Source organism: Loxodonta africana, chromosome 12, assembly GCF_030014295.1.
Source record: "Loxodonta africana isolate mLoxAfr1 chromosome 12, mLoxAfr1.hap2, whole genome shotgun sequence".
In the NCBI taxonomy this organism is placed as follows: domain Eukaryota; kingdom Metazoa; phylum Chordata; class Mammalia; order Proboscidea; family Elephantidae; genus Loxodonta; species Loxodonta africana.
The window spans coordinates 39,476,043-39,502,894 of NC_087353.1; the positions used below are offsets into that span (position 1 = coordinate 39,476,043).

The following is a 26,852-nucleotide window of genomic DNA, read 5'->3' on the forward strand; positions in this document are numbered from 1 at the left end:
AGCTATTTTTCTTTAAATTATTCCAAAATAATTATCATTTTAGTAGTTGATATTGAATATATCCAATCTTTAGAACTAAGATTTTCATAATTAAAAAAAAAAAACAGGTCATGGATAAATTAGGCCCCAATTAGACCTAATAAACAACCATCTGAAAGCTTTAGTTTGAACTAGAGCCTAAAGTTTGAACCACAAAGTTTTATAACCCAACACTACTACTTCTTGGCATCCTGTCTAAATAATAAATACCACCCCCATTTTTTTGAGAAATAAATACTCCTCTTTTGGAAGCTAAAACCACAGAAACATGATGCAGTGCTAGCAGATGTCAATTATAATTTTTCAGTGATAATAGCTGAGGACTTTACAAATATTCAGTTTAAACAGTTCCTATATGTAAGGAAATGAAATATAAAAGTTCCACTTACCGTTCTCAACATGGGCAAGTCTGTGCATGAGAGACAGCCAGACAAGGCACTGGGGAGGGGGATCGGCCATCATTGTGTCTAAAAACATATTCAGCATTATCTTTTTCTGTGAAGAGAAAACATACGTATTTATATTTTTCAAACATCCCTGAACTCCAAAGATTAAGTTAACCTAAGATTCTGCCAACCAAGCTTTAAAAAATTACATGTTGAAATATTATAGCAAAATAAAATACATTACTATAGACACTACTACACATTATACTAGGCACTGCTACTATACTCAAATGCACTTACACAAACATTATTTTATTTGAGTCTTGAAACAACTGCATAAAGGAAACAGGTCGAATATTATTTTCCTCATTTTACAGACTAGAAACTAGAGGACTAGAGAGCGCTTAAGTGACTTGTAAAGGTTCTACCAAATTAGACACAAGACTAGGACTAGAACTCAGGTGTCCTTCACATGACTATTTCTGCTTTCCAGAGACAGAGACAGATATCCCACATCTGATTACAATACTAGTCTCATTGTCTATCATATTTCTAGCATTCAGAACAGTGCCCGGCACATAATAGATGCTTAATAAGTAATTCTAGAAAAAATAAATAAAGTGAAGAGCAAACACCCTAAGACGTCATTTAATGACCTTCTCATTTACAGGGGTGGAAACTGAAGCTCAGAGTAGTTAAGAAATTTGACAAAGTCACAAAGAGAGTTATGACGAGGATGGGATTAGAACCTAAGGATCCAAACATCCCACACAGTACTCACTCCATTATGCCAGCTCCCTACCTAGACTGCCTTTTTCTCAAAGGCAGTTTCTGTTCTATCCTTATTCTTCTCTCTTTTAGATAAATATACAGTAAGTTTTGACTGTATATGAAGCACGAACATAATTCTCTATGTTCCATGTGGACAAAGAGAATTAGATAATAGTCTAAACCATTGCCGTCGAGTCGATTCCAACTCATAGCAACCCTATCAGAAGGACACAGTAGAACTGCCCCATAGGATTTCCAAGGAGCGCCTGGTGGATTCGAACTGGCAACCTTTTGGTTAGCAGCCGTAGCTCTTAACCACTACGCCACCAGGGTTTTCAGATAATAGTCTAGGAAGATAAATTTTAAAAAGTTATATAAAGCAGAAAGACCAGACTGTCAATAATATTTCAAATTAGTGAATGTGAAATTATTCCCTCCAATCCAAAAAACACCTGTCCAGCTCCAGAGAGAAAGGAAAAAGCAGTTTGATACAATCAGACGTAGTGAGAAATCTGCAACCTTTATTACGAAATAAAGGCAGAGACAAAAGGGCAAACACACAGAAGATACGCAGCCCAGTAAGCAGGCCTTTCCGCTCATGGTCCCACCATTCAACAGCAAGAATGGGAGTTGGGGACTAAGTGTGGGGTGCAGTCAAAAGGACTCTGAGAATTTCATCTCTCTCCCGATAACTGTGTTCTCAGCCCCACCATTTTTCCTAAAGTGAAAAACAGGCTACAAAAAATATGAGTGTTTCCCAATAAAACTTTAAGACTTTAATGAATTTCAGGGGAAAAAAAGTAGAAAAGATAAAATTAGTTACACTGACCTAAAGATTTTGCCAACTGATAACAAAATAACTTGGATTTTATCACTATTACATTCGACACAAATTGAAACCAAGGAGGAAAGTCACTGAGTGATTAGTCAGGAGGAGAGAGGACTCCAGGGTTTTCATCCACTCCACTATAATACATTCCTAACCACTGGTTCCCATCAGGCAAAACACCAATCTATACAGACTGACTTCTGTGTATCTCTTTGGGCAACCATGGAGGGAGCACTGTGCATCCAGTATATGTAGACTGGAAGTCATTCTTATTAAGAATAATCTTTAAAAAAGAAGAAACTGGTAAGTGGGGAACAGAAAAGGATGTAAACTAGAAGGCAAAGCAGGACAATAAAAACCTGGTAAAGATGAAGAAAGGTGAGGCCTCACACTGCAGACCAGCACTGAATAGGTGCCAAAGGGAAGGGGGCTGAAATCTATGAGAAGGGTTGACTGAGGGTGATAATATTATGAGATTATCATTCAAAGGCTTTATATATATTGCTGTGCACTGAAGATGAGGTTAGAGAAACACCTGCTCAAATAGGCTAAGGAAAGGCTGTTCTAAGTGTTTTCCATCTCGGGCATTCAAATTACTAATGTGTCTGAGACTACAGTGGAATCTAAGAAGAATGAATGGACAACCTAAGAACAAAATCAGAAAGCCACTGAACATATGAATGGAGAATCTGACGTGGAAAATGCCACTTACTATGGATATGAAATATCCATAGTTAAGCCAAAACAAATATCATAACAGATTGAGTAGAGAAGAGATGTGAGAATTCAGTTATCTTCTACTGATCTAAACATTAAAGAGATGTGCAAAAAATAAACCAATGGCACTCTTCTCATTAATTTCTTTTTGTGTTGGAATAGTTATTTTTCATAAAATATTCTCTACATATTAACATATAATAGGTTTATCACTGTTATTTTTAAATGACTTAAAAAACATATTTTTAATTTCTCTGTTTTAATTCCTAATGTGGAACTATAGATATAACCCACATCAACAAAAGCTTTTTTGGAGTCCTCGATAATCTTTAGAGTGTAAAGAGGTGCTGAGACCGAAAGCTTGAGAAGTGCTGGGAGAGAATTCTTAGCTCAAATATTCTGTAACTTAGCAAATAACTGTGTAAAAGTTGGCGCTTTTTTTCCCTTTGGTTTTGTTTTGTTTTTGATCTTGAGTTGAACACATTCTTTGCATTTCTCTTTTTTTTTTTTTTACAGCAGAGTAATATTTATAAAACTATAATAAAAATGAAGATACACATTCCCACAATTCTCATTTTTCTGTATTTCCCTCCAGATGTATATATACTTCTACGTAACTAACTAGGGTAGATAAAATATGCGATCTGTTTTCTCACTTAGCATTTTATTAGACATTTTATTGTTTTGCTACAAGGCCTTCATCTCTAATCATTTTAACAGCTTCCTGATCCACTGACGAAAACCCATGATTTATTTATACCTTTGTCTAGAAAACACTGAGGCTGTTTCTATCTTTTTATATAGTCTCATATTTTTCTTGGAGACGAGTGTTTCTGCTTTTTGCCTACCTCCCTGCCCCGTCGTTCTAAACAAGAGGCTGGCAATTATTAACTTAGATGCCATTCTCTTACCTCCCTCCACTCTTGCCTCCTTCTCTTTTTTAATAGGGGAGTGAAATAATTCCTTAAACATGAAAAATCCATTAGTGCTAAAGTAACATGTGAAAACAAGCAAAATAACTTAGCAATAGATTATCACAGCTGCAATCTCCAACTTCATCAATTCCATTACAACTCCTATGTGCAAGACACAAATATTTCTTATCCATTGCCCTATCACTTACTTGGTAATCAGTTAAACAATGTATGAAATTTAGTTAACTGTCTTGAAAACAGTATTTTTAAGCCTTTCAGATGAAAACATTTTTATACACACATTTGTACCCATAAAAAAAAACAAAACAAAAACCGTTGCCGCTGATTCCAACTCACAGCGACCCTACAGGACAGAGTAGAACTGCCCCATAGGATTTCCAAGGAGTGGCTGGTAGATTCAAACTGCTGACTTTTGATTAGCAGCTGAGCTCTTAACCACTGTGCCACCAGGGTTCCAACATCTTTGTAGCCATAGAAATATTTTCTCTGACAAGGGCAAGCATACAGTGCTATGGGTCAGCCTTTCAATTATTATTAGACAGTGAACTTAGACATATCATAGATTTATTTTGGACTTTGAAAACACAGAGTAACTTGTAACAAGAATATAATATTGCTATGCTTTTTATTAGTGATGTTGTTGTTGGTAAGTGCCATCGAGTCAGCTCTGACTCATAGCAACCCTACATACAAAGGAAGGAAACACTGTCCAGTCCAGCATCGTCCTCACAATTGCTGTTATGCTTGAGCCATTGTTGCAGCCACTGTGTCAATCCATCTCATCAAGGGTCTTCCTCTTTTTCAATAACCCTCTCTCTACTTTACCAAGCATGATGTCCTTCTCCAGGCACTCATCCCTCCTAATAACATGTCCAAGGTACGTGAGACAAATTCTCACCATCTTTGCTTCTAAGGAACTTTCTGGCTGTACTTCTTCCAAGACAGATTTGTTCGTTCTTTTGGCAGTCCATGGTATATTCAATATTCTTCACCAACACCACAATTCAAAGGTGTCAATTCTTCTTCACTCTTCCTTATTCACTGTCCATCTTTCACATGCGTATGAGGAGACTGAAAACACCATGGTTTGGGTCAGGCGCACCTTAGTCTTCAAAGTGACGTATTTGTTTTTTAATGTCTTAAAGAGGTCTTTTGCAGCAGATCTGCCCAGTGCAATAAGACTTTTGACCTCCTGACTGCTGCTTCCATGGGTGTTGATTACGGAGTCAAGTAAAATGAAATCCTTGACAACTTCAATCTTTTCTCTGTTTATCATGATGTTGCTCATTGGTCCAGTTGTGAAGATCCTTGTTTCGTTTATGTTGGGGTGTAATCCACACTGGAATTTTTTTTTTAACCCATACTGAAGGTCTTTGAGCTTCATCAGTAATTGCTTTAAGTCCTCTTCACTTTCAGCAAGGAAGGTTGTACCATCTGCGTACTTCGGTTATTAATGAGTCTTCCTCCAATTCTGATGCCGTGTTCTTCCTCATATGGCCCAACTTCTCGGCTTTGCTCAGCATACAGATTGAATAAGGATGATAAAAGGATACAATGCTGACGCACACCTTTCCTCACTTTAAACTACGCAGTATCCCCTTGTCCTGTTCAAACAACTGCCTCTTGATCCATGTACAGGTTCCTCATGAGCACAGTTAAGTGCTCTGGAACTCCCATTCTTTGCAATGTTACCCATAATTTGTTACGGCCCACACAGTCAAAATGCCTTTGCATAGTCAATAAAACACAGGTAAACATCTTTATTACAGCTAAAAGAAAGATTTGGGAAATCAAAAATTCAGAAATACTGTAATTTTCTCATTGCAAAGATTTATTACTTGGGAAAATAGTATCAATGAAAACAAGAAGGTTACAACTATTTGCATGAGCTTTAAGATTCCGGTTAAAATTAGAGCAAAAAAAAAAAAAAAAAAACCAATTTTCTAATATAAAATTTAAAATCATTATTCAGTTAACTCAAATAATTTAGTAAGCATCGATTATTTTCAGACACTTAATCACTGGAGATGTAAAGCTGAAGAACAAGTGTCATCCCTTCAGGCATAACTGAGCTATATATAACATGCTGTGGGAGTACAGAAGAGGGAACAATTAATCCTACATTAAAAGATGAAGAGCATCACAGAAGATGTGATATTTTAGCTGGAATTTGAAACATGAGGTTTTTGTTGGTAGAGAGAGAGAAGTTTAACGGTTATTGGCACAGATAAAGATAGTAAGTGTGACTGCTTTTACCCATTCAAAATACGCATTACTCAAAACAAGAGAAAAGCAATTTAAAACTACTGAGATAGCATTTCTCACCTGTCAGACTGGCAAAAATTCAAAAGTGTAACAACAGATGCTGTTGGCAAGGCTATGAAGAAACAGACAATTTCATACGTTGCTAGTGGGAATTGATGATACAGTGGTTAAGAGTTTGGCTTCTAACCAAAAGGTCAGCAGTTCAAATCCACCAGCTACTCCTTGGAAACTCTATCAGGCACTTCTACTCTGTTCTACAGGGTCGCTATAAGTCAGAATTGACTTGACAGCAACGGGTTTTGGTTTATGGCAATATCCAAAAAGAACCCCCATAGCATAGTGAGGGACAAGAGTAGGTCAGAAGATGGGGTGTGTGGGGGTAGGAGCAACAAGAAATGATGGTGTAAAGACAAGATGGGGCTGGACTGACAAGCACCATGACTGCTATGTTAAGAACCTCATTCAATAGACAATATAGAATAATGGGAGTTTTTTAAGCAAGAAGAGGACACCAGCAGAGCTTTGTTTTAAAATGACATTTTAAAATTTATTCGTGATTGAAAGGAATAATAAAACAAAACCAATAGCTGAGCAGGCACAGTCCTCTTACTTAGGCTGCCGTTGGGCCACTAACTGAAGTGACTAGGAGACCGAAGTCCTCAATTTTTTGGTGAGAAATTTTTTTATCTGAAGACTAGCAAACAAGAAGGCACTGGGACAGGAGAGGGGTATCAGAGGTACAGAATGGCTGTGCATGCTAGTCTGTGCCACCAGTGCACACCGGAGAAAGGGCTGAACCAACAGCTCCCAACACTCCCTGCCTAGCAGCTTTCAGCTCTGCCCACAGGCCTTGGGCGAGAAAACATGATCAACCACATCAGGACCTACGTTCAGCTCATGACTCATAACTGAGAGGCGGGGGCCTTTCCTGTAGCAGGTATACAACAAGCATAGCTACCTAACCAAAATGTGTTTTAATAAAAGAAAACCATCTTGGAGCCGCCTGTCATTTCTATCTAAAGAATCAATTAGTAAGATACTCTCTTCCATCGGTCCAACTCGAACAAAACCTCATTTCTAGGTCTCCGCAATATCTATTAATGCCAAGGATATGAGCATTGTTACTATGGACCTGATCCTAAAATCCATTTTGTATTTGCTGTATTTCATCCATGTAAGATACTGTCACTTGCAAGATATACCATCAAATTTTTTTCCCTACCACTAAAAAAAACATTCAGCCAATTAAATTAACTCAGTGACCTGATTAAGAGCAATCCTTCATGACGTGAATTAGTCACACCAGCTTTTTGATGAATTGAAATTTCTTTCATCTATTCAGAGGGATTTGGCAATTTCTTCTGCCTTCAGTGGTACTGCTTCGAGTGACAATAAATTCTTTTGCCCATATCTCAACAGCAAACAAAAATTCAGCTTCATCTATTTCCTTTTTTTTTTTTTTTTGTAAAGGCTTTAAGGTTTTTTTTTTTTTTTTAAGGCTTTTAAGGTTCTGTAAATTACCTGATTGTTGCTTTGTAAGAAAATGTGGCATTCCTCCAAGTACAAACATTTGGTTCACTAATATAAAATTTATTCCCTTCTGTGTTCTTGCTCTTCTATGTATACAACAACTTTCTGTTCAAAGTCAAAGATGGTACACTCTTTCTGAGGCCATTTAAATGACAACACATACGGTACCAAAAGTGGTAACAACTGAAATGATAGCAGTATAAACAGCTATGAGTGGTTTATGCATGTGCAGGAAATAACAGCCACGTCATGACCACTGCCTAACCAACAGCAATGTAAGATGCCATTGACTTATGATGTATCAGAGATTAAGACATTAAAATGTAGGGGAAAAAAACCTGGTAATAAGCTATGCTAGATTATACGGCAATAAAGGGTTGCTTGCTAAAGGAGGCTGTAGGAGTCTCTGGGTGATGCAAACGGTTAATGTGCTCGGCTGCTAACTAAAAGGCTGGAGGGTCGAATCCACCCAGAGGTACCTTGGAAAAAGGCCAAGTGATTTACCTCCGAAAAATCAGCCACTGAAAACCCGATGGAGCACAGTTCTGCCCTGACACACACGTGGCTGCCATGAGTCGGAACTGACTCAATGGCAACTGGCTTTTTAACGGAGACTGTAAAATCTCCATAACTACACTACCTATAAACGCACCCATAGATGTGCGAGGCTATTCTTGCCAAACTTTATTCAATGTTCAGGAAAACAAGGTCAGAATATCCAGACAACATCTCACTCCAAAGATAAAGCCAAAAGAAAAGTAATTTTGGCATATAGCTAAAGAACCTATGTTGGTCAAAGTGTAACCAGAGGACATCTCTAGGCATGAAATATTCTTGCGAGTCTGAAAGTCCATCAGCAATAATGCAGGCACATTACATTATTCCAACTTCCCACTTTCTCTGAATCCGGGAAGAGCAACAGTATCTCCTGGACATGCTGACAGAAAGAATGCTTCTCTTTCCTATCCCATTCTCTTCTCCCCCATCGCTCTCCAGTATCTACCTTTTCTTTTGCTTATTTAAGTTTCCCTTTCATAAAAACACGTATCAAATTTAAAATTCCCTGGGTTGAGTTCTTCAAGTTAAATTCAACATGAAGACTTAGAAAATAAATAATAAAACAAGTAGCAATTATCTTTCTAAGGAGAATATAATACTTCTAAAACCCTGAAAGTTTAGACAAAATACGGGAGAAGTTAGTTATATTCACTGTTAGTTTTGAATAATTTTTAAGCCTCTAAAGTCAGTCTGTTAGTTGATAAATGTAGAACAATATTAATATATCTGGTATACTCACCAAAAGATCATGCTTGGGGAGCTACATTAACACTGTATTTTGTTCAGACAATAATTACAATTACAAATTTACTACTAGGATTAATTTTTCTATTCCTATAATTTTAAAAACTCTACCAAAGTAAAGAGAATAGTACAATATGCTGATTATCAAGCTTCAATAATTCTCAACATATCGCTAATTATTCCCTCTATGCCTTCACTCCTTCCAAAATGAATTATTTTGAAGCAAATTCCAGGCCTGTTAGCTCTTGAAATAACCTTTCCCCAACATTTTATTATGGTAGACACCTCGCTGCTTCCAGTTTGGGGCTATTTTGACTAAGGCTGTTATAGGTATTCTTTTGGAAGTCATTTTGTGGACATAGTTTTCAATTCTCTCAGGTAAATACCTAGGAGTGGAGCAGCTAAGTCATGGGTCGGTTTTGGTTTTACGGAACCACCATGTTTTCCTCCACAAGGTTGTGCCATTTTATACTCCCGCTGATAATGTCTGCGAGCTGTGGTTGTGCCACATCTTCATCCACATTTGGCATTGTGGGTGCCTGAATTTGAGCTATTCTCGTAGACGTATTCTGTCAAATTAATTTACAAATGCTTTCAATTTTTGCTTTGTTCCTAAAACCACTGAATTACAAAAATCTGTATCTCTTATTTTGGGCTAGCTTGTGAAAAGCAGGCAAAAACTGTTCTTTAGAAGAGAATTAAAACTACATTAAAATAAACAAACACAATTCTCTGCATATCATTACAAAAAGCATTTTTGCTATAATGCAACAAATGCATTTCTGGAAAACTACACAATGTGCAAAATTGCAGAATTAACAATAATAAGACATATGAGAAAACCAGGGCAAGAACAAGCCACTAAAAAGTAACAATGTTAATAACAATACCAGCACCACTAAATCTTCACAGGCATTTCCACCAAGAGTCACTATCAGATGACACCTTTCAGTCTTACATTTTGGGGCACTTTTTCCTTTCTTCATGATAAGGGTCCTTGAGGTCATACAACTTCCAAGATTGGTTTCATCAAAACTAAAAATCAGATCCAGCGGAGAGCTTACTTGGATCTTTTTTTTTTAAACACAGTTGTGGAAATGTCTTCACAGCTTTTTCATCCGTACTCACAGTTTTATCATCATAACGTTGTAGAAAGTAAAGCAGTTCATGACTCCTCTAAATCAGTGACTTCTTTCACTAAAGGAATGTTTTCAGTCACACTTCCTCTTTAATTGTGGTCACTTCTTTGTCCAGCCCAAGAGATCTATATGCTGGGGAAAGGTGCGTATGAACCAACCCAATTTCCATGTAACGTCCACATCATTGCCCTCCACCTGACGGTGTGTGAGCTCAGTCACATCAGAGAAATGCATACTGTGGGAAAACACACTACATGGGTAAAGCCCACGTTCATAAAGAAACCCAAACTCATTGTATTTAACGCGTGCTGCATTTTGAAACTATGTCCAAACAGTTTTACTTTTTGGTTACCCGATCAGCACTTTCTATTTCTTCAGAGGTTTTTTTTTATCTTCTTCGTGGACTTCAGAAAACTCAAGTTCCATCTAGACTGGGATAAGGTTCTTTGACTTTCCCAAATCTGGCATAGATCAAGACACAGAGAGATTTTACAGGAGTCTGAAGCAGGAGAAAAGCGACAGGTTGGGAGTTCAAACGCCTCAAGAGTTATGTCATAAAATAACCTACAGAATCCTAGATAAACGAAAAAACCCCATGGCTGTCAAGTCAACTCCAACTCACAGAGACCCTACAGGACAGAGTAGAACTGCCCCTTAGGGTTTCCAAGGAGTGACTGGTGGATTCAAACTGCCAACCTTTTGGTTAGCAGTCAAACTCTTAACCACTGCACCACTAGGGCTTCCGCAGAATTCTAGATAGCATCCTTAGAAATAATAACTAGAAATTTTTTGTATTCTTCAACATTTTAAATAAACAACATTTATTCCAATAGTAGGTTCTCATTAAAGTACTCATATTATAAATAAAAGATTAGGTTTAGCATTCCACATAATTGTGATCCATTTCTAAGTATTATGTGATGTTCTTCACTGAAATTTATTTATATATAATCTATTTCCCATTCTGACACTATTTTACTCAGCAGTAGCATTCCAAAACTCGAATAAATTTTAGCCTGACCTCCAGGTAACACCTTTTGTGAAATGTCACATACAGCATCACATGTAAGACCACCCCAGAGTCTGCGCGGGCAACCATTTGGAATGACGATACCACAAAAGCAGCAGCCGCGGCAGAGATGAGCTCTGAATGGAAAACGCAGGACAGTCACTCATAGTTTCCTCATCATACTCATCCTCTCCTCATCACACTCATCCTCACTTAAATCCCTGAAGGGCATTTCAATACTTGCAGGACATTCTTGTACCAGGATATGTTTAGATAGCCTCATATCATTTGGAAATGCATATTCGGGAGGGAAAAATAGCAAACTATGCTTTTATTAGAATAAATTAAAGCATAGAGATATTTTTAAGATGCTAAAAGCTGAAACTGCCACTTATGCTGAGATAAAAAAAATTAATCGTGTACAGAGCTTAATTTGCACAAAAACAATCCGCCAAAGCAGGTACAAATTTCAAAAGGATGTCGTTTCACAAGTTACTAAAAATAACTCTGGTATTATGGGTGCTACCTTCAATGCTAAAGCTGAGTGACCAAAAACAAACTGTAAAATATTGTTTGGAAGTCTGAATTCAGATAAATATAATTTAACTTTAAATGTAAAAAGAGTTTGTTTTTTTGGTTCTTTTGTGAATCAAAGTATCACAAGCCAAGAGGACTGAGGTCACAATATCCTTTCACCTCTCAAACCTTCGGATTTGCTCCTTTTTTACTTTAATTTTTACATAATTTCAGACTTATAACAATGTTGCATGGTTACAAAAATAGTTCCCGTTTACCCTTAGCCCATATTCTCCAAACATCCACACTGGGGAAGAGATGTTCCTCTACCCTTAAAGACTTAAACAGGTTGGATTTCCTAGAAATGAGGACATCCTCTTATATAATTACTATATAGATATTTTTAAAAATTAATATTCATTAACAGAATACTATCATCTAATCTACAGAACTTATTTGGACTTTTGCAAATGTCCCAGTAATGACCTGTATGATGAAAGGAAATCCTGAGTCATGAGCTCAGTCATTTTTCATGACTAAGACTCCTTTAATCTAGAACACTTTCTTTCATGACATTGATGTTTTTGAAACATTAAAAAAATAAATAAATAAAATAAAATCTGTTGCCATGGAGTCGATTTTGACTCATGGTGACCCCATATTTTACAGAGTAGGATGGTGCTCCATGGGGTTTTCTTGGCTGTAATCTTTTTAATTTTTTTCCCCCAAATTTTATTTATTTCGTTGTTGTTGAAAATATATAGCAAAACATACAGCAATTCAAGTTTCTACATGTACAATTTTGTGACATTGATTACATTCTTTGAGTTGTGCAACCATTCTCACTCTCCTTTTCTGAGTTGTTCCTCCCCATTAACATAAACTCACTGCCCCCTAAGACTCCTATCTTTCCAGTTGCTGTTGTCAATCTGATCCCATACAGACAGTTCTTATAACAGCATAATACTCAAGGCAGGTTTTTCCTAGTTAGGCTAAACTATTGCTTGGTTTTAAGATGATTTCAGGGGATATTTTTGGTTTAAGGTTAAAGACTATCTCAGGGCAACAGTTTCAGGGGTCCATCCACCTCCCACGGCTCCAGAAAGTCTAGAGTCCATGAGAATTTGAACCTGTTCTGCATTTTCCCCCTTTTGATCAAGACTCTTCTACAGAATCTTTGGTAGCCAGGCAGCATCCAGTTCTTCCGGTCTCACAGCAAAGGATCTTCGCTGTAATCACTACTGATGTAGATTACCAGGCCTTCCTCCCAAGGCGCTTCTGGATAGGTTCAAACTACAACCTTCAGGATAGCAGCTGGGTGCAAACTGTTTGTGCTGCCCACAGACCCTTCTGAAGCACACAGATCTGTTATTTTGTAGAAACCTCTTCATTTGGATTTGCGCTTGATGTTTCCTCAAGATTCACTTCTGGTTATACGTTTTTGGCAGGAGCACCAAGAAGTGACACTGTGTACTTCCAGCACATCCTACCAAGAGGCCCATGAAATCAATGTATCCCATTACTGGCGATATGGACTTTGACCATTTGGCTCAGGTGGTATCCAACAGGTCCCTCCACTGTAAAGTTACTATGTTCCCTTTGTAATTAACAAGTGTCTTATATGGAGGTACTCTCAGGTTACATCAATACGCTGTTTCTTATTCGTCTTTTACCCACTGGTTTTATCACAGATTTTTTAAATTCCTTGCTTTCCAGAACTTTCTAAGTTTAGCAGTAAGCCCCTTTTATCTAATCTCTACCTGAACGTATGGATGCTACACCCAGAGTCTGCTCTGCTCCCAACTCTTTGAGACACAGTTAAGATCACGGGAACACACTCATACCAACCTCTAGGTCAAGACCACGAAAAGAAACCCACAAATAGTAACCCAAACCCATTTTGTTTCATAAGAAAATGGCAGTGCACCACTGAGGGATGTTTTGCTGGCAGTTGAGAGCTGTACGGCATTCTCTGTCTTCAGTGCTCAGGAAATACCGATAGTTTAGTATCGAAATCCCTGTATTTCACAGTTTTAAAAATTCACTTGGGAATGTGACATATGCTTAGTAGCAATAATATAACATCTTAAGCATTTTTCTTTAAAATTTCAGTAATTTAAAATATTTCAAATGTTATCATTATTTTCAGTAAAGATCCCTTCCCCCCAAAAAAGAGTTCTTAAGTGAATTTTTTATTAGCCCTCCTCCTTTTTCTGTTCAATTCCCCCCCAATTTAAAGCTCCTTCTCCTCCCCTATTAAGACCTATATTCCTGGACTGGAAGCAATGTGGTGAAATCTAGTAAAAGACGGAGGGACAAATGAGCGCTCCTCTAGCCCTAGATTCTTTAAAACTGTCCTTACCTGCTGTGGAAAACAGGTGCGGACTGAGTGCTCTGTGTAACCAAAAGATGGCCCTTCAAAGACAGCTGTTGGGAGCTTCAGAACTTCCTTCAGAAACTGGTCAAACTTGCTAAATATCATTAAGCCATTGGAATCTGACATCTGGGAGAAAACATCTATGAGAACAAAACCAAAAAGTCAAACTATAAAGAAATACCAATTTTTTTTATAAATGGCTATACGTCATGTTATACCAGTTTAAAAAATCATTAAAAATATTATAAAGGTATTATGATTTTTAATTACTATTAGAACTACTCTTTCTTATTAACATTGCTGTTTATATGCCCAGACAGTTATTCCTCTCTTCTCTTCCACAGTTAGGGCGAAAAGGAAAAACAACCACAAGCTCAAAAACAACTTGGCAAAGCTTTTTTCAAACTGTTGAGCTTCCTGACAAACAAATTTGTGAGCCGAATATGCACAGAGAAATCACTATATTCACTTTGCTGATGAATGGCTTCCTTCCCATCCACTTACTATTCTACCTAAACATCAAATCAAATCACCTTTCATGTACATTTACTTAAGTGCTCTTTTTTGAGTGTGCATAACTGGGTAATATAGAACTTTTTTATTTATTTATACCTCACTTTGTTCCAAGAAGAATTTGTACCAGCATACCCTTCTTTAATTCTTAGCATCTGAATATGCATTTATGTATGACATATGCATGTTTGAGTACATGAAAATATTTGCAAATTACTGGTGGGAGTATGAAAGAAAGGTATTACATATACATATGTAGATTCATATACTCATGATGTGATGTATACCTGTGAAGGAATAAATGTAAAGAGAACATAGAGTATGTTTAAAATACTCCATTTGGTAAGTTCCAAAGTGGAAGTAAAAGAGCCCATATAAACTCTTACATTCCAAGATACTTTGAAAGTAGAAGACCCTATTTTTACATAAAGTCTGGCCCAATCAGCAAGAAAAGACATTTCCAGCACTACTATTATCTCTTTATCTTCTTGGCAAGAGAGAGTTTCCTGTGTCCCGTAAGTTAGTCCTCTCTCATCTACCGTTGGGCAGAAAAAGAAAAATAACCAGGAGCTCAAGAACAATTTGGTGAAGAAATGTGCCCTTAACTTTTTTAAACTATTAAGCTTCCTGACAAACAAGTAAGTTGAACAGAGAAATCATTAATTTCCTGAGGTCTTGTCAAAAACTGCATTTTAAAAAATCTTACTCCCTACATTCTTAGTTAACAGGTGTATTAGACAGCTGTGTGCAATAGACGTATGTAATGTACATATATGTGCGTTACTCTTTTGGTTCAATATAGGAAATTTATCCTGAAGTACTAGATGTAGAAAAACTTAAAAAAAAAAAAATTAATCAAAGAAGGATAAAATGTTAGATTATCAACTCTACAAGGTAATTTTTAAGACAAATACAGTAAACTACCAAAAGAACAAAAATCTTCAATGTACCTTTTCACAACAGCTGCTAGTTAGTAGCTGATGGAGAAGTTTTGAATACACGGCGGGGGGCGGGGGGGAATCCAGTAAGAGGCTGATAGAAGTGTGAATCTAAAATCATTACTTAACAAATTACATACAAAGTTCCTACTATCGATCCAAGTGCCAAGCACTCTGCTAGGTGTTGTGAAGCACAAGAAAGAAGTATGATATATGGTCCTTAACCACACAGCTGGAAAAAGAAGATACATATAAAGCAAAGACGAGTTAAGAGCTAACTCCAAATAAAACACAAAGAACAGAGGCCTACAGAATATTTATTAAACTCCATCAAGTGCCAGGCACCGTAATGGGTAACGATGGCCAAGTGTGCTGACAGCCACCCCAGTATTCATTATCCTCTTCTTTCTAACAGGGCACTGATTTTATTTGGTGCAACACACCCAACTAGGAGATTACAATTTCCAGCCTCCCTTTAGTACGGTATAGCCATATGACTAAGTTCTGGCCAATAAGATTTTAAGCAGAAAAGCTATTAGGGACTTCCAGGAAGGCTTGTTAAAGGAAGCTGATGAAACTGAAAAGCAGGCTCTTTTTTCCTTACTCTATTGCTCCTTTTTTTGTGTGGAATGCAACTACGATAGCTAGAGCTCCAGTCCACCTAGGACCATGTAGTCATCTTGAGGTAGCATTAGCATTAGCATTGGAGAAGGCAAGGACAGAGAAAGCCTGAGTCCCTGATGAACGTGTTGAAGTACTACTAGTCCTGGACTACCTACCTCTACATTTCTTTTATATAAGAGAAGAATAAACTACAACTTTAAGACACTATTATTGTGGGGTTTTGTTTTCATACAACCAAACCTAATACTAAGTGCTACCATGCTTACATAACATTACCTTGTTTTATCTCACAACAGTGTATGTCTGTGTGTAACTATTTAAATTTTGCAAATAAGGAAACTGTAGCTTAGGAAGGTTAATTTGTTTGATGTAAAAAGGCTAGTAAGTGGCCAAATCAAGATTTAAACCCACATTGTCTGACTCCAAAGTAAATCCCATTATACTGTATGCCTTCAAAATATAGTTTAGATATAAAACACACAGGCAGGACTTAAGTTCTAAAAGCTAGGCCTTGAAAGATAAGATTTGGAAGAATGAGGTCAAAACAGGTTTTGATGCAACCACAGAAGAGTAGGATAAACATCTGTAGGACAGGAATTCACACAGTGTATATGTTAGTGGTGGTAAGCAGGCAACAGGTCAGTGAGGAGAACATTTTGACTAGGAAAATTTATATCAGGAAATAAAAACAGAGTAAGAAAATTATCTGTAACAAAAGGAAGCTTTGAAACAGGAAAAAAAAAAAAAAACTGGATTTGGTCTAGAAACCTACTAAAAACTCTCAAGTAGGGAAAAAATATTTAGAAAATGAGGTCCCAAGAAGATCAGACTACTAATGACCTGCAGAATGAATTAAAGAATAATGGAAATGGAGATGCCAGGTAGAAAACCTTACAAACGATGCACAAATGGGGTAGTGAGAATGTGGTTTACTGCATAACAGTAGGGGAAGAGAGGGTCAAATACAGAACATCTCAATCCAAGAGCTATACATACAGTCGATGGCAAACTGGATTGGGAAATAAAGGGTTATTCTAAGGCTGGGAAAATAATGATAACTCTGATCAAAACAAGTAAATTGAAGACAAAGCTACTTAGCTCTGGACATATCTGTATTTGGATGAATCAACAAGTTTATAAGCAGAACCATCCTGCCAGCAATTAGATACAGAACAGCAGATCCCAGTTCAAGGCTGCAGACACAGAGCCTTGAAGATGTTAGCAATGATGATTTTCAAAGGCGGGAAGAGCACAAGTGATTTAATTTTTCAATAGCTGGCTGCTATTCTTATAATAGAGGAGCCCTGGTGGTGCAGTGGTTAAACACGCAGCTGCTAACCAAAAGGTTGGCGGTTTGAACCCATCCGCTGACAGGAGAAAGACGTGGCAGTTCTACTGTGTCCTATAGTGTCGCTAAGACTTGGAATTGACTCGACAGCAGCGGTTTTTGTGGGGGTGGGAAGGGGATTCTTAGAATGAGAAAAATAATCATCCATTAAATCTGAATGAAACAGAGAGTCAACATGGGCAATGGCAGACACTGTAAGGTGCTGACTTTTCACTTTCTAACTGAACCCTGATTGTGTTTAGAACAGCACTGTGCTCAGCTTAAAAAATGACTTCCCATTGCACACTGTAACTCTGGAGTGGATTTCTGGAAAAGCTTTTGCTTTCCTGACAGAGGCACCTCTTTCTTCGTTCTGCCAGGAATGAATACGTGAGGCCTGAGGCAGAGCAGACATCTTATGACCTGGAGGAAGCAAGCCAGATGGCAGAGCAGGAAGACTGGAGCAACTGAAGTCTTGAAAGATTATCCTTAAGTCATGGTACCAGCCTCTGAACTTATTTTTACTTGAGAAAAATAAATTCCAGTGTGTTTAAGTCACATTTCGTCAAGTTTTCTGCTGCCACCCAATGTATTCATAACTGATAATCTAACGAGTTATTAACTTGTGTCTACTAATGGTAGAAAAACCAGAGACTTTAGCTGCCCAAGTGCATAAGTGTGTATGAGCACGAAAACATACACGCACACGGACAAATCTATAACTAATTCGGAGTAAAAAAAGGGTGTGACTGGATAGTGAAATGACTTGTTGTTAGGTGTTGTCGAATCGATTCCATCTCATAGCAACCCCAAGTGACAGAGTAGAACTTATTCCATAGGATCTTCTTGGCTGTAGTCTTTACAGCAGCAGATCGCTGGGTCTTTCTTCCTCGAAGTGGCCGGTTGTGTTCTAACCAACATTTGGTTAACAGCCTAGCAGTTAACCATTGCACCACCAGGACTCCTTAGTGAAATAACTAACCACCCGAAAAAGTTATTATTTTCAGCTATACTTAATTACTAAATATACTTAATTACTAGGACATATAAATAGATTCAAGCAGTAAAATAAACACACATACACACAAAAAGAAACTATAATTTAATAGGATCATAATAGTAAGAGAACAAGCAAAAACATGTTTGTTTTAATAACATGAATACTGCTAAAATAACCCCACCAAACTTCACTTAAGTTTGCCACCAAGTCGATTCTGACTCATAGCGACCCTATAGACAGCACAGAACTTCCCCATAGGGTTTCCAAGGCTGTAATTGGTATGGAAGCAGACTGCCACATCTTTCTCCCGTGGAACAGCTGGTGGGTTCAAACCACTGAGCTTTCAGTTAGCAGCCAAGCTCTTAATCAGTGTGCCATCAGGGCTCCTTAGGAATACTGCTAGACCCAAAAACTGAAGGCATAGTGAAGAAATTCATTATTTCTTGAGCTACTAGTTTAAAATAGTAACTTCTTTTAATTTTTAAATTAGGCTTCTCTTTTATGTTTTTATAACACTAAATATATTATTGTTAATTTTTAACCTTAATTGAAGTAAAACAAATAATGAATGTAAGCTAGTGTGATTTATTATATACATATAAAAATCTTACCAAAGAAGTAAATGAGACAGTAAAATTTAATAAAAATATCAAAAAATTAAACTAGTCCTCTAATTAAAGCCTGAAACCCTCCTGGCATTAGAGAGTAAATTATCTCCCAGATCACAGGTTAATTTCCCCAGTAATTCTCTTTCTATTTATACACCTCTGAAAAAAGGTATGCTAATCCCCATTAGTTGTTTCCAGCCAAAAAAAAAAAAAATGTAGGCTTTCCCCCTTGTGAAAACCCCACAATCAAACCCTTAAATGCACATGTGTATACACTTAAAAAAATATTCTGCCCTTTGTGTAATGGGCAAAATAATGGTACTAATCCACCATCGCTGTATGTTTTGATTTTGTTGTTCTGGTGTTAAGGACCCTGGCTTTACTGGTTGCAGCTGTCCTGCATCCACTACCCTTTCTTTCCCACAGGACCAACCAAACACTTTTGCAAGAAGCTCTCATCACCTGTCATCTTCCTGCAAACTGAGCAATCCAACCCACAAAAGCACAAATACGCATCTGTATGTTTACAAATACTTGTATATTACTTTATCCAAGCGCATGTGGTAGACATTCCTGTACCATTCCTGAAGTCAGGGTGACACCCTGAGTGCTAGTGTTGTTTCAGCCAGGACTACCATAGGCAAGTCTTCAGACCTCCCTTGGTTTTTGTTTGGTTGTTTTTCTTTGTTTCTTATTCATAAAATACAATTTTAGGGCTTATCTCTTAGTTGTTTCTAGTTCTAAAATATTTTGATTATGTGAGAAATGTAAATATGGGCATCACCTATTCAGTATAGTCAATCCATCTAATGGAGAGAAGGGATAGTTAACAGAAACCAAAAAACCAAACGAAACCCACTGCCGTCAAGTCGATTCCGACTCACAGCGACCCTATAGGACAGAGTAGAACTGCCCCATAGAGTTTCCAAGGAGCACCTGGCGGATTCGAACTGCCGACTTCTTGGTTAACAGCTGTAGCACTTAACCACTATGCCACCAGGGTTTCCAACAGAAACCAGGGAGGATAAATACGCAGGGACAGGTTGTTAAAAGACTATAGCAGAGGAGGCTAAGTTTTAAACAGGTGAACCTGATTAACTGTAACTTCAAAAGGGGACTTCTCTATGGTCTGTTAATAAAACATCGAGGAAGCAAACAATTGAATGTTAGTGAGAACAGCCAATCTTGGGCAAAAATACGTAGAAAGAATCTCAGGTCAACTTTTCCCTGACTACTCAGGGTGGTCTATCAAACACACAAATTTGTAAGTATTCTAAATTGTTAATAATATCATCATCAAATCATTGTCCTACAGCCTAGAGAAAATTCCTGCTATCATTTTTCTGTACTTCCTTTCTCTATACTAGAAACCCTGGTGGCATAGTGGTTAAGTGCTATGCCTGCTAATCAAAGGGTCGGCAGTTCGAATCCGCCAGGCGCTCCTTGGAAACTGTATGGGCCAATTCTACTCTGTCCTATAGGGTCGCTATGAGTCAGAATCGACTTGATGGTACTGGGTTTGGTTTGGTTTGGGTTATGTATATACTAAATTTTTGCTTAAATCCGTATTGCATTTATGCATTTTCATCTGAAACATTTTTAAGTGCATTACATTAAATTATGTGAATGTCTCAAACCTTAACTAAGCTTTCACTGTTGAACACTATAAGCTGTTTTAGGTTTTTCATACGTTATTAAAAAGTGTTACAACAAATATACATAAAACTTGGGACATAAGTCTGATTACTTAAGATAAGCTCACGAGGTAAACTGAGTCAGTGGATATGAATATCTTTTACAGTTTTTCTGATACATAATGTGAGAATGCCCTTCAATATGGCAGCACTAATTTTTAAAATAAATTGAAAAATAAATTTTATGAATCATCTGCTCCTATCTTTTAGTAAAAGGCAGCTGAGTACGGATAAGTGGAGATTAAGTTTCTGAGAAAAATCATAGCAGAATTACAAAAAGTAAATAAATCCCAGTAAAATTAATTGACAAATATGGTTTCATAAATAATAGGCTATAAAGTCTGCACATTTTGTTGTCTGAGTTATTTTTAGGTTCCTGACATTACCAAGTTTTGATAATGCTTACCATTAAACTTTGTATTTTGATTAGAAATCCTTGGTATGTTGGACTCTAAAGTAATTATGTTTGAATCTACGATGTATTCCTAACAGCCACAACAGTCAACCATTTTTATAAATAAATGATACCCGGGGACAGAAACTCTATTAACAAATAGTATCTGAAAAATCTAATTAAGAAATGTTTTAAACTAAAAGTACAAGTATTGGTTAAGTTATTTCAAATGTTATCTTGACATAAAATCAAGAAAAAAAGAGGGGAGAAGAGAAAAATAATAGAGAAAAAAAGAAGGCAAAATGTAGAAAAGTCAAAATAAAAGAGAAAAATAGAAAAGCTAGGGTATATTTCATAAATCAGAAAACCCATTTTAATGGGAACTGTAATAGAAGGTAGAAGTAGAGAGTGCATTCAGTAGGAGGAGGTTGGAGGAACTAAGAACTAAGAAACTAAAAAGAACTAATACAATGGAATAAGTACATAGAAGAAAGTAAATAAATGTTTAAACAGCATTTGATGTTAAAATAAAGCGTTATACAACACTTTTGGCTACCCCATTATTCAGCCGCCTCACCTAACTAGAACACAGCTGAGAACTAGAAAGTGAGGGGAAAAAGAGGCTTTTCACAGTAACCAAAACTTGACAATCATATTGTAGTACGATAATCACACTATAAAAGTTCATGTGCTTTTCTCGTAAGAAAGTAATCACTGAGAATCCCTGATGCAGCAGGACAAAAGTGGGATGCAGACCTCAAATTCTCATAAAAAGACCAGACTTAATGGTCTGACTGAGACTAGAGAGACCCCAGACCTTATGTTAGCCCAAAACTGGAACCATTCCTGAAGCCAATTCTTCAGACAGAGATTGGACTGGACGATAAGACAGAAAATGATACTGGTAAGCGGTGAGCTTCTTGGTTCAAGTAGACACATGAGACACATGTGGGCAGCTCCTGTCTAGAGGTGAGATGAGAAGGCAGAGGGGGACAAGAGCTGGTTAAATGGACACAGGGAATACAGGGTGGAAAGGAGGAGCGTGCTATCTCATTAGGGGGAGAGCAGCTAGGAGTACACAGCAAGGTATATGTAAGTTTTTGTATGACAGACTGACTTGATTTGTAAACTTTCACTTAAAGCATGATAAAAAAAAAAATTACCCAAATTCTAAATTCACACACACACACACACACACAAAAGAAAGTAATGACTAGAGGCAGAGCCAACACAGCGGCCCAGACTGACACACCATGCTATCCCGCTGTAGGAAAGACCTGAAAAACTAAGTAAAACAAAGTCAATCCTGGAACCCTATGCAACAAATGAAGGGATAAAGTACTTGATCAAACACTTAATGGAAGAAGGAACTGATGGAAAACAGAACAAGGAGAGAGATGGAGATCCCCTGCCAACTGACACGTCACAGCATGACCATCTTGGAACACAGCCAACAATGACCCTGGACAGGGAGTAAAGGAAAACAACTTCACGGAGCTCCTAACAGGAGAAAGGGCACTTGGCAACCAAAGAAACACACTTTCCCACGTTTCACCATTCTGCCCCAAATGCACCTACCCTATTTCCTGCTGGCCCTCGGGTCCATCCTGCCCTCAACCCGCTGATTACTGTCACCAGTCTCCCCCTTTTTCTTCTGTTTCCTTCTCTCCCTTTTCTTTTCTTTCTCCTCCCCACCTAGCCCCATATGCCACCTCCCTCTCCTTCCCACCAGCCCCTGCCACGTGACTATAGCTATAGCATACCCAGCACTTAGGCCCACCACCTCACTGGGCCTGTACCACCCCCCCAACCCGACACTCGACCAACTGCTGAATGGTGGGAAGAACACCTGTACTACTCCCCATCAAACATCCCTACCCATCTGGCAAGGGGCTGTGAACACTACCACACTGCAGACCAACATCAGGAGCCAGACAGTACATACCCAATCAGCGTCAGCCACTATGCCAAACCAGTGTACAGTGAAGTGGGCTCATTCTGCCTGCTGCTGCCCTGCCCACCTGGATAAGGTGGTGAGAGCTATCATGCCCAAAAATGAACAAGCAGAAAACCACACCCAGCCAATCCATTCTAAAGTATCAAAACAAAAAAGCAGGACAAAACAAGCGAACATATGATCAATAAATAAAGTAATACCATAGTGTCTCAGAGACAGCAGACAATATCAAAATACATAAAAAAGTAGGACAAGATGGCTCCAGTTAAGTGACCAAAATAAAGAATCAGATAACTTTCCAGGAGAAGAAAAGGCAGTGGAACTACATGATATGGAAATCAAAAGACTAATATTTAGGGCTCTCCAAGAGATTAGGAAAGAGTTCACAGAAAACACAGACAAAACCAAGGGAAAAAAAAAAAGACAAAATCATGGAAAACATAGACAAAACTGATGAAACCAAAGTAAAACACGGACAAAGCAATAGAGGAATTCAGGAAAATACTAAGAGAACAAAATGTCAAAATAAATAAACAATTAGAAATCATACATAAACAGTAACTAGAAATCCAAAAGATGAACAATAAAATTTCAAAAACGGACAACTCCAATAGAAGATTTTAGGAGCAAACTTGAAACAATGAAAGACAGAACCAGTGAGATTAAAAACGAATCCATGGACACCAATTACTTTAAGGAAAATCAGAAAAAGAATGAAGGAAACCTAAGAACTATGTGGACACAATCAAGACCAAAACTTTGCATATGATCAGAGTCCCAGAATAGGAAGAGAAAATAGAAAATACAGAGAAAATTGTTCACGGTTTGCTGGGAGAAAACTATCCAAATATCATGAAAGACAAAAAGCTGACAATCAAAGAAGTTCGACAAATTCTACATAGGATAGACCTCAAAAGAAAGTAGCCAAAGCATATCATAATCACACCTGCCACAAAGAAAGAATCCTGAGAGTAGCTAGAGAAAAACAAAAAGTCACATCAAAGGGGAAACAATAAGACTAAGCTCTAATTACTCAGGAGAAATCATGCAGACAAGAAGGCAATAGGATGGCATGTATGGAACCCCGAAAGAAAAAACCACCAACCAAGAATACTATATCATGCAAAACTCTCAAATATGACGGCAAAATTAGGGATATTTCCATATAATCAGAAATTTCAGAGAATTCGTAAAAGCCAAACCAAACCTACAAGAAATATTAAAGGGAGTCCTTCGGTTAGAGAACCAAAAATATCAGACAATAAATGGAGTCTAGGAAACAGGGCAGCATCAGCCAAATAACAACCCAGATAAAGAACTACCAAAAATAAAACAAAGCTAAAAGACTTAAAACAGGGAAAGAGACATCAGTCTGTAAATGACGACAATGCCACAACAATAAAAGAATAAACAGTGGAGGTATAATAAAAAAAAAGAAACCCATTGCCATTGAGTCGATTCTGACTCATAGCGACCCTATAGGACAGAGTAGGACAGCCCCATAGGGTTTCTAAGGAGTGGCTAGTGGGTTTAAACTGCCGACATTTTGGTTAGCAGCCAAGTTCTTAACCACTACGCCACTAGAACTCCCATATAGGTATAAAAATTTTGAATGGATCATGGAAGCTTCATAGACAAATGCAAACTCACCAAGAGACCAAATTATTGGTCTGAGGGCTGGGGCGCATGGTCTCGAGGGAAATCTAGCTAAACTGACATAATTTATAAAGAAATTTTCTACATCCTACTTTTGTGAGAAGCGTCTGGGGTCTTAAAAGCTTGTGAGTGGCCATCTAAGATACTCCACCGATCTCACCTCATCTGGAGCACAGGAGAATGAAGAAAACCAAAGACACAAGGGAAAGATTAGTCTAAAGGACTAATGGGCCACAACTACCACAGTCTCTGCCAGACTGAGTCCAGCACAACCAGACGGTGGCTGGCTACCACCACTGACTGCTCTGCCAAGGATCACAATAGAGGGCCCCAGACAGAACTGGAGAAAAATACAGAACAAAATTCTAACCCACAAAAAAAGGCCAGACTTACTGGTCTAACAGAGACTGGAGAAACTAAGAAAACAGAACAAATCCATGACCAGAGAAGAGAATTTAGAGGCAATTAAAAAAAAACTCCCAACAACAACAAAATGCCTGGCTTGGACAGTTTCACTGGAGAATTCTACCAAGCTTTCAGAGAAGAGCTCACACCAGTACTCCTCAAACTATTTCAGAGCATAGAAAAGGAAGGAATACTCCTGAATTCATTCTAGGAAGCCAGCATAACCTTGATACCAAAGCTATGCAAAGACACTACAAAAAAAGAAATTTACAGACCAATATCTCTCATGACTCCTTGGAAACTCTATGGGCAGTTCTACTCTGTCCTATAGGGTCGCTACGAATACAGGTGCAAAAACTCTCAACAGAATTCTACCCAATAGAATTGAGAATCATATAAAAAAAACATATACATACCACAAAAAAGTGGGATTCATACCAGTATACAAAGATGGTTCAACATTAGAAAACCAATCAACGTAATCCATGACATAAATAGAATAAAACAAAAAAAAAATTTCATGATCATCTCAATCTACGCAGAAGAGGCATTTGATAAAGTCCAATACCATTCCTGATAAAAACCATTTCTTACAGAAGGGAAATTCTTCAGCATAATAAAGGGTATCTATACAAAACCAACAGCCAACATCATTCTAAACTGAGAGAGGTGGAAAGCATTCCCCCATGAGAACAGGAACAAAATAAGGATGCCCTTTATCACCACTCCTACTTAACATTGTGCTGGAAGACCTAGCTAGAGCAGTAAGGCAAAAAACAGAAATAAAGGGCATCCAGATTGGAAACGAAGTAATAAAACTATCACTATTCACAGATGGGAAACCCTGGTGGCGTAGTGGTAGAAAGCTACAGCTGCTAAACAAAACGTCAGCAGTTCGAATCCACCAGGCACTCCTTGGAAACTCTATGGGGGAGTTCTACTCTGTCCTACTGGGTCGCTATGAGTTGGAATCAACTCGACAGCAACAGGTTTGGTTTGATTCACAGATTATATGACCCTATACACACACAGAACCCTGCAGATTCCCCAAGAAAACTACTAGAGCTAATAGAAGATTCAGCAGAGTAACAGGATATGAGATCAACATACAAAAATCAGTTGGATTACTAAACATCAACAAAGATAACTCAAAAAGGAAATCTGGAAAACAATACCATTTATAATAGCCCCTAAAAAGACAAAACACTTGGGAAAAAATCTAACAAGGGATGGAAAAGACCTATACAAAGAAAACTACAAAACACTAATGCAAGAAACCAAGAGACCTACATAAATGGAAAAACATACCATGCTCATGGATAAGAAGACTCAACATTGTGAAAATGTCAATTCTACCCATAGCCATTTACAGATATAATGCAAATCCGATCTAGATACCAACAGCATCCTTTAACAAGATTGAAGAACTAATCACCAACTTCATGTGCAAAGGAAAGAGGTTCTGGATAAGCAAAGCATTATTGAAGAAAAAGAACAAAGTAAGAGGCCTCACACTACCTGATCTGAGAACATACTGCACAGCCATGGTAGTCAGAAGAAACTAGTCCTCGTATAAAGACAGACACATAGACCACTGGAAAAGAAATGAGAACTCAGATATAAATCCATCCACCTATTTGGAAACCCTGGTGGTGTAGTGATTAACTGCTATGGCTGCTAACCGAAAGGTCAGCAGTTCAAATCCACCAGGCGCTCCTTGGAAACTCAATGGGGCAGTTCTACTCTGTCCTACAGGGTCACTATGAGTCGGAATCAACTCAACAGCAACAGGTTTGGTTTTTGGTTTTATGGTCAGCTGATCTTTGACGAAGGAACAAAATCCATTAAATGGGGAAAAGACAAGTCTCTTTAACAAACGGTGCTGGCTAAACTGGATGTCCATCTGAAAAAAAATGAAACA

At 37.8% G+C, this 26,852-nt stretch overlaps 1 protein-coding gene across 15 annotated transcripts in view; it reads right to left on the bottom strand.

Annotated features, from left to right (window-relative positions):
• The window catches only part of DTNB (dystrobrevin beta), a 415,855-nt gene that overhangs the window by 264,356 nt on the left and 124,647 nt on the right, over positions 1-26,852 (bottom strand). For 13 of the 15 annotated variants that reach the window (XR_002786283.2, XM_064295128.1, XM_064295125.1 and 10 more), the window contains 2 exons: positions 13,801-13,955; positions 429-534 (listed from right to left, as the gene is read on the bottom strand). Coding sequence is in view for 14 of the 15 variants with exons in the window: in XM_064295128.1 (XP_064151198.1) it covers positions 429-534; positions 13,801-13,955 (261 nt within the window). In the remaining variant the exon portion in view is untranslated. The remainder of the gene's footprint in view (positions 1-428; positions 535-13,800; positions 13,956-26,852) is intronic. The other 2 variants (XM_064295133.1, XM_064295132.1) reach the window with 1 other exon arrangement.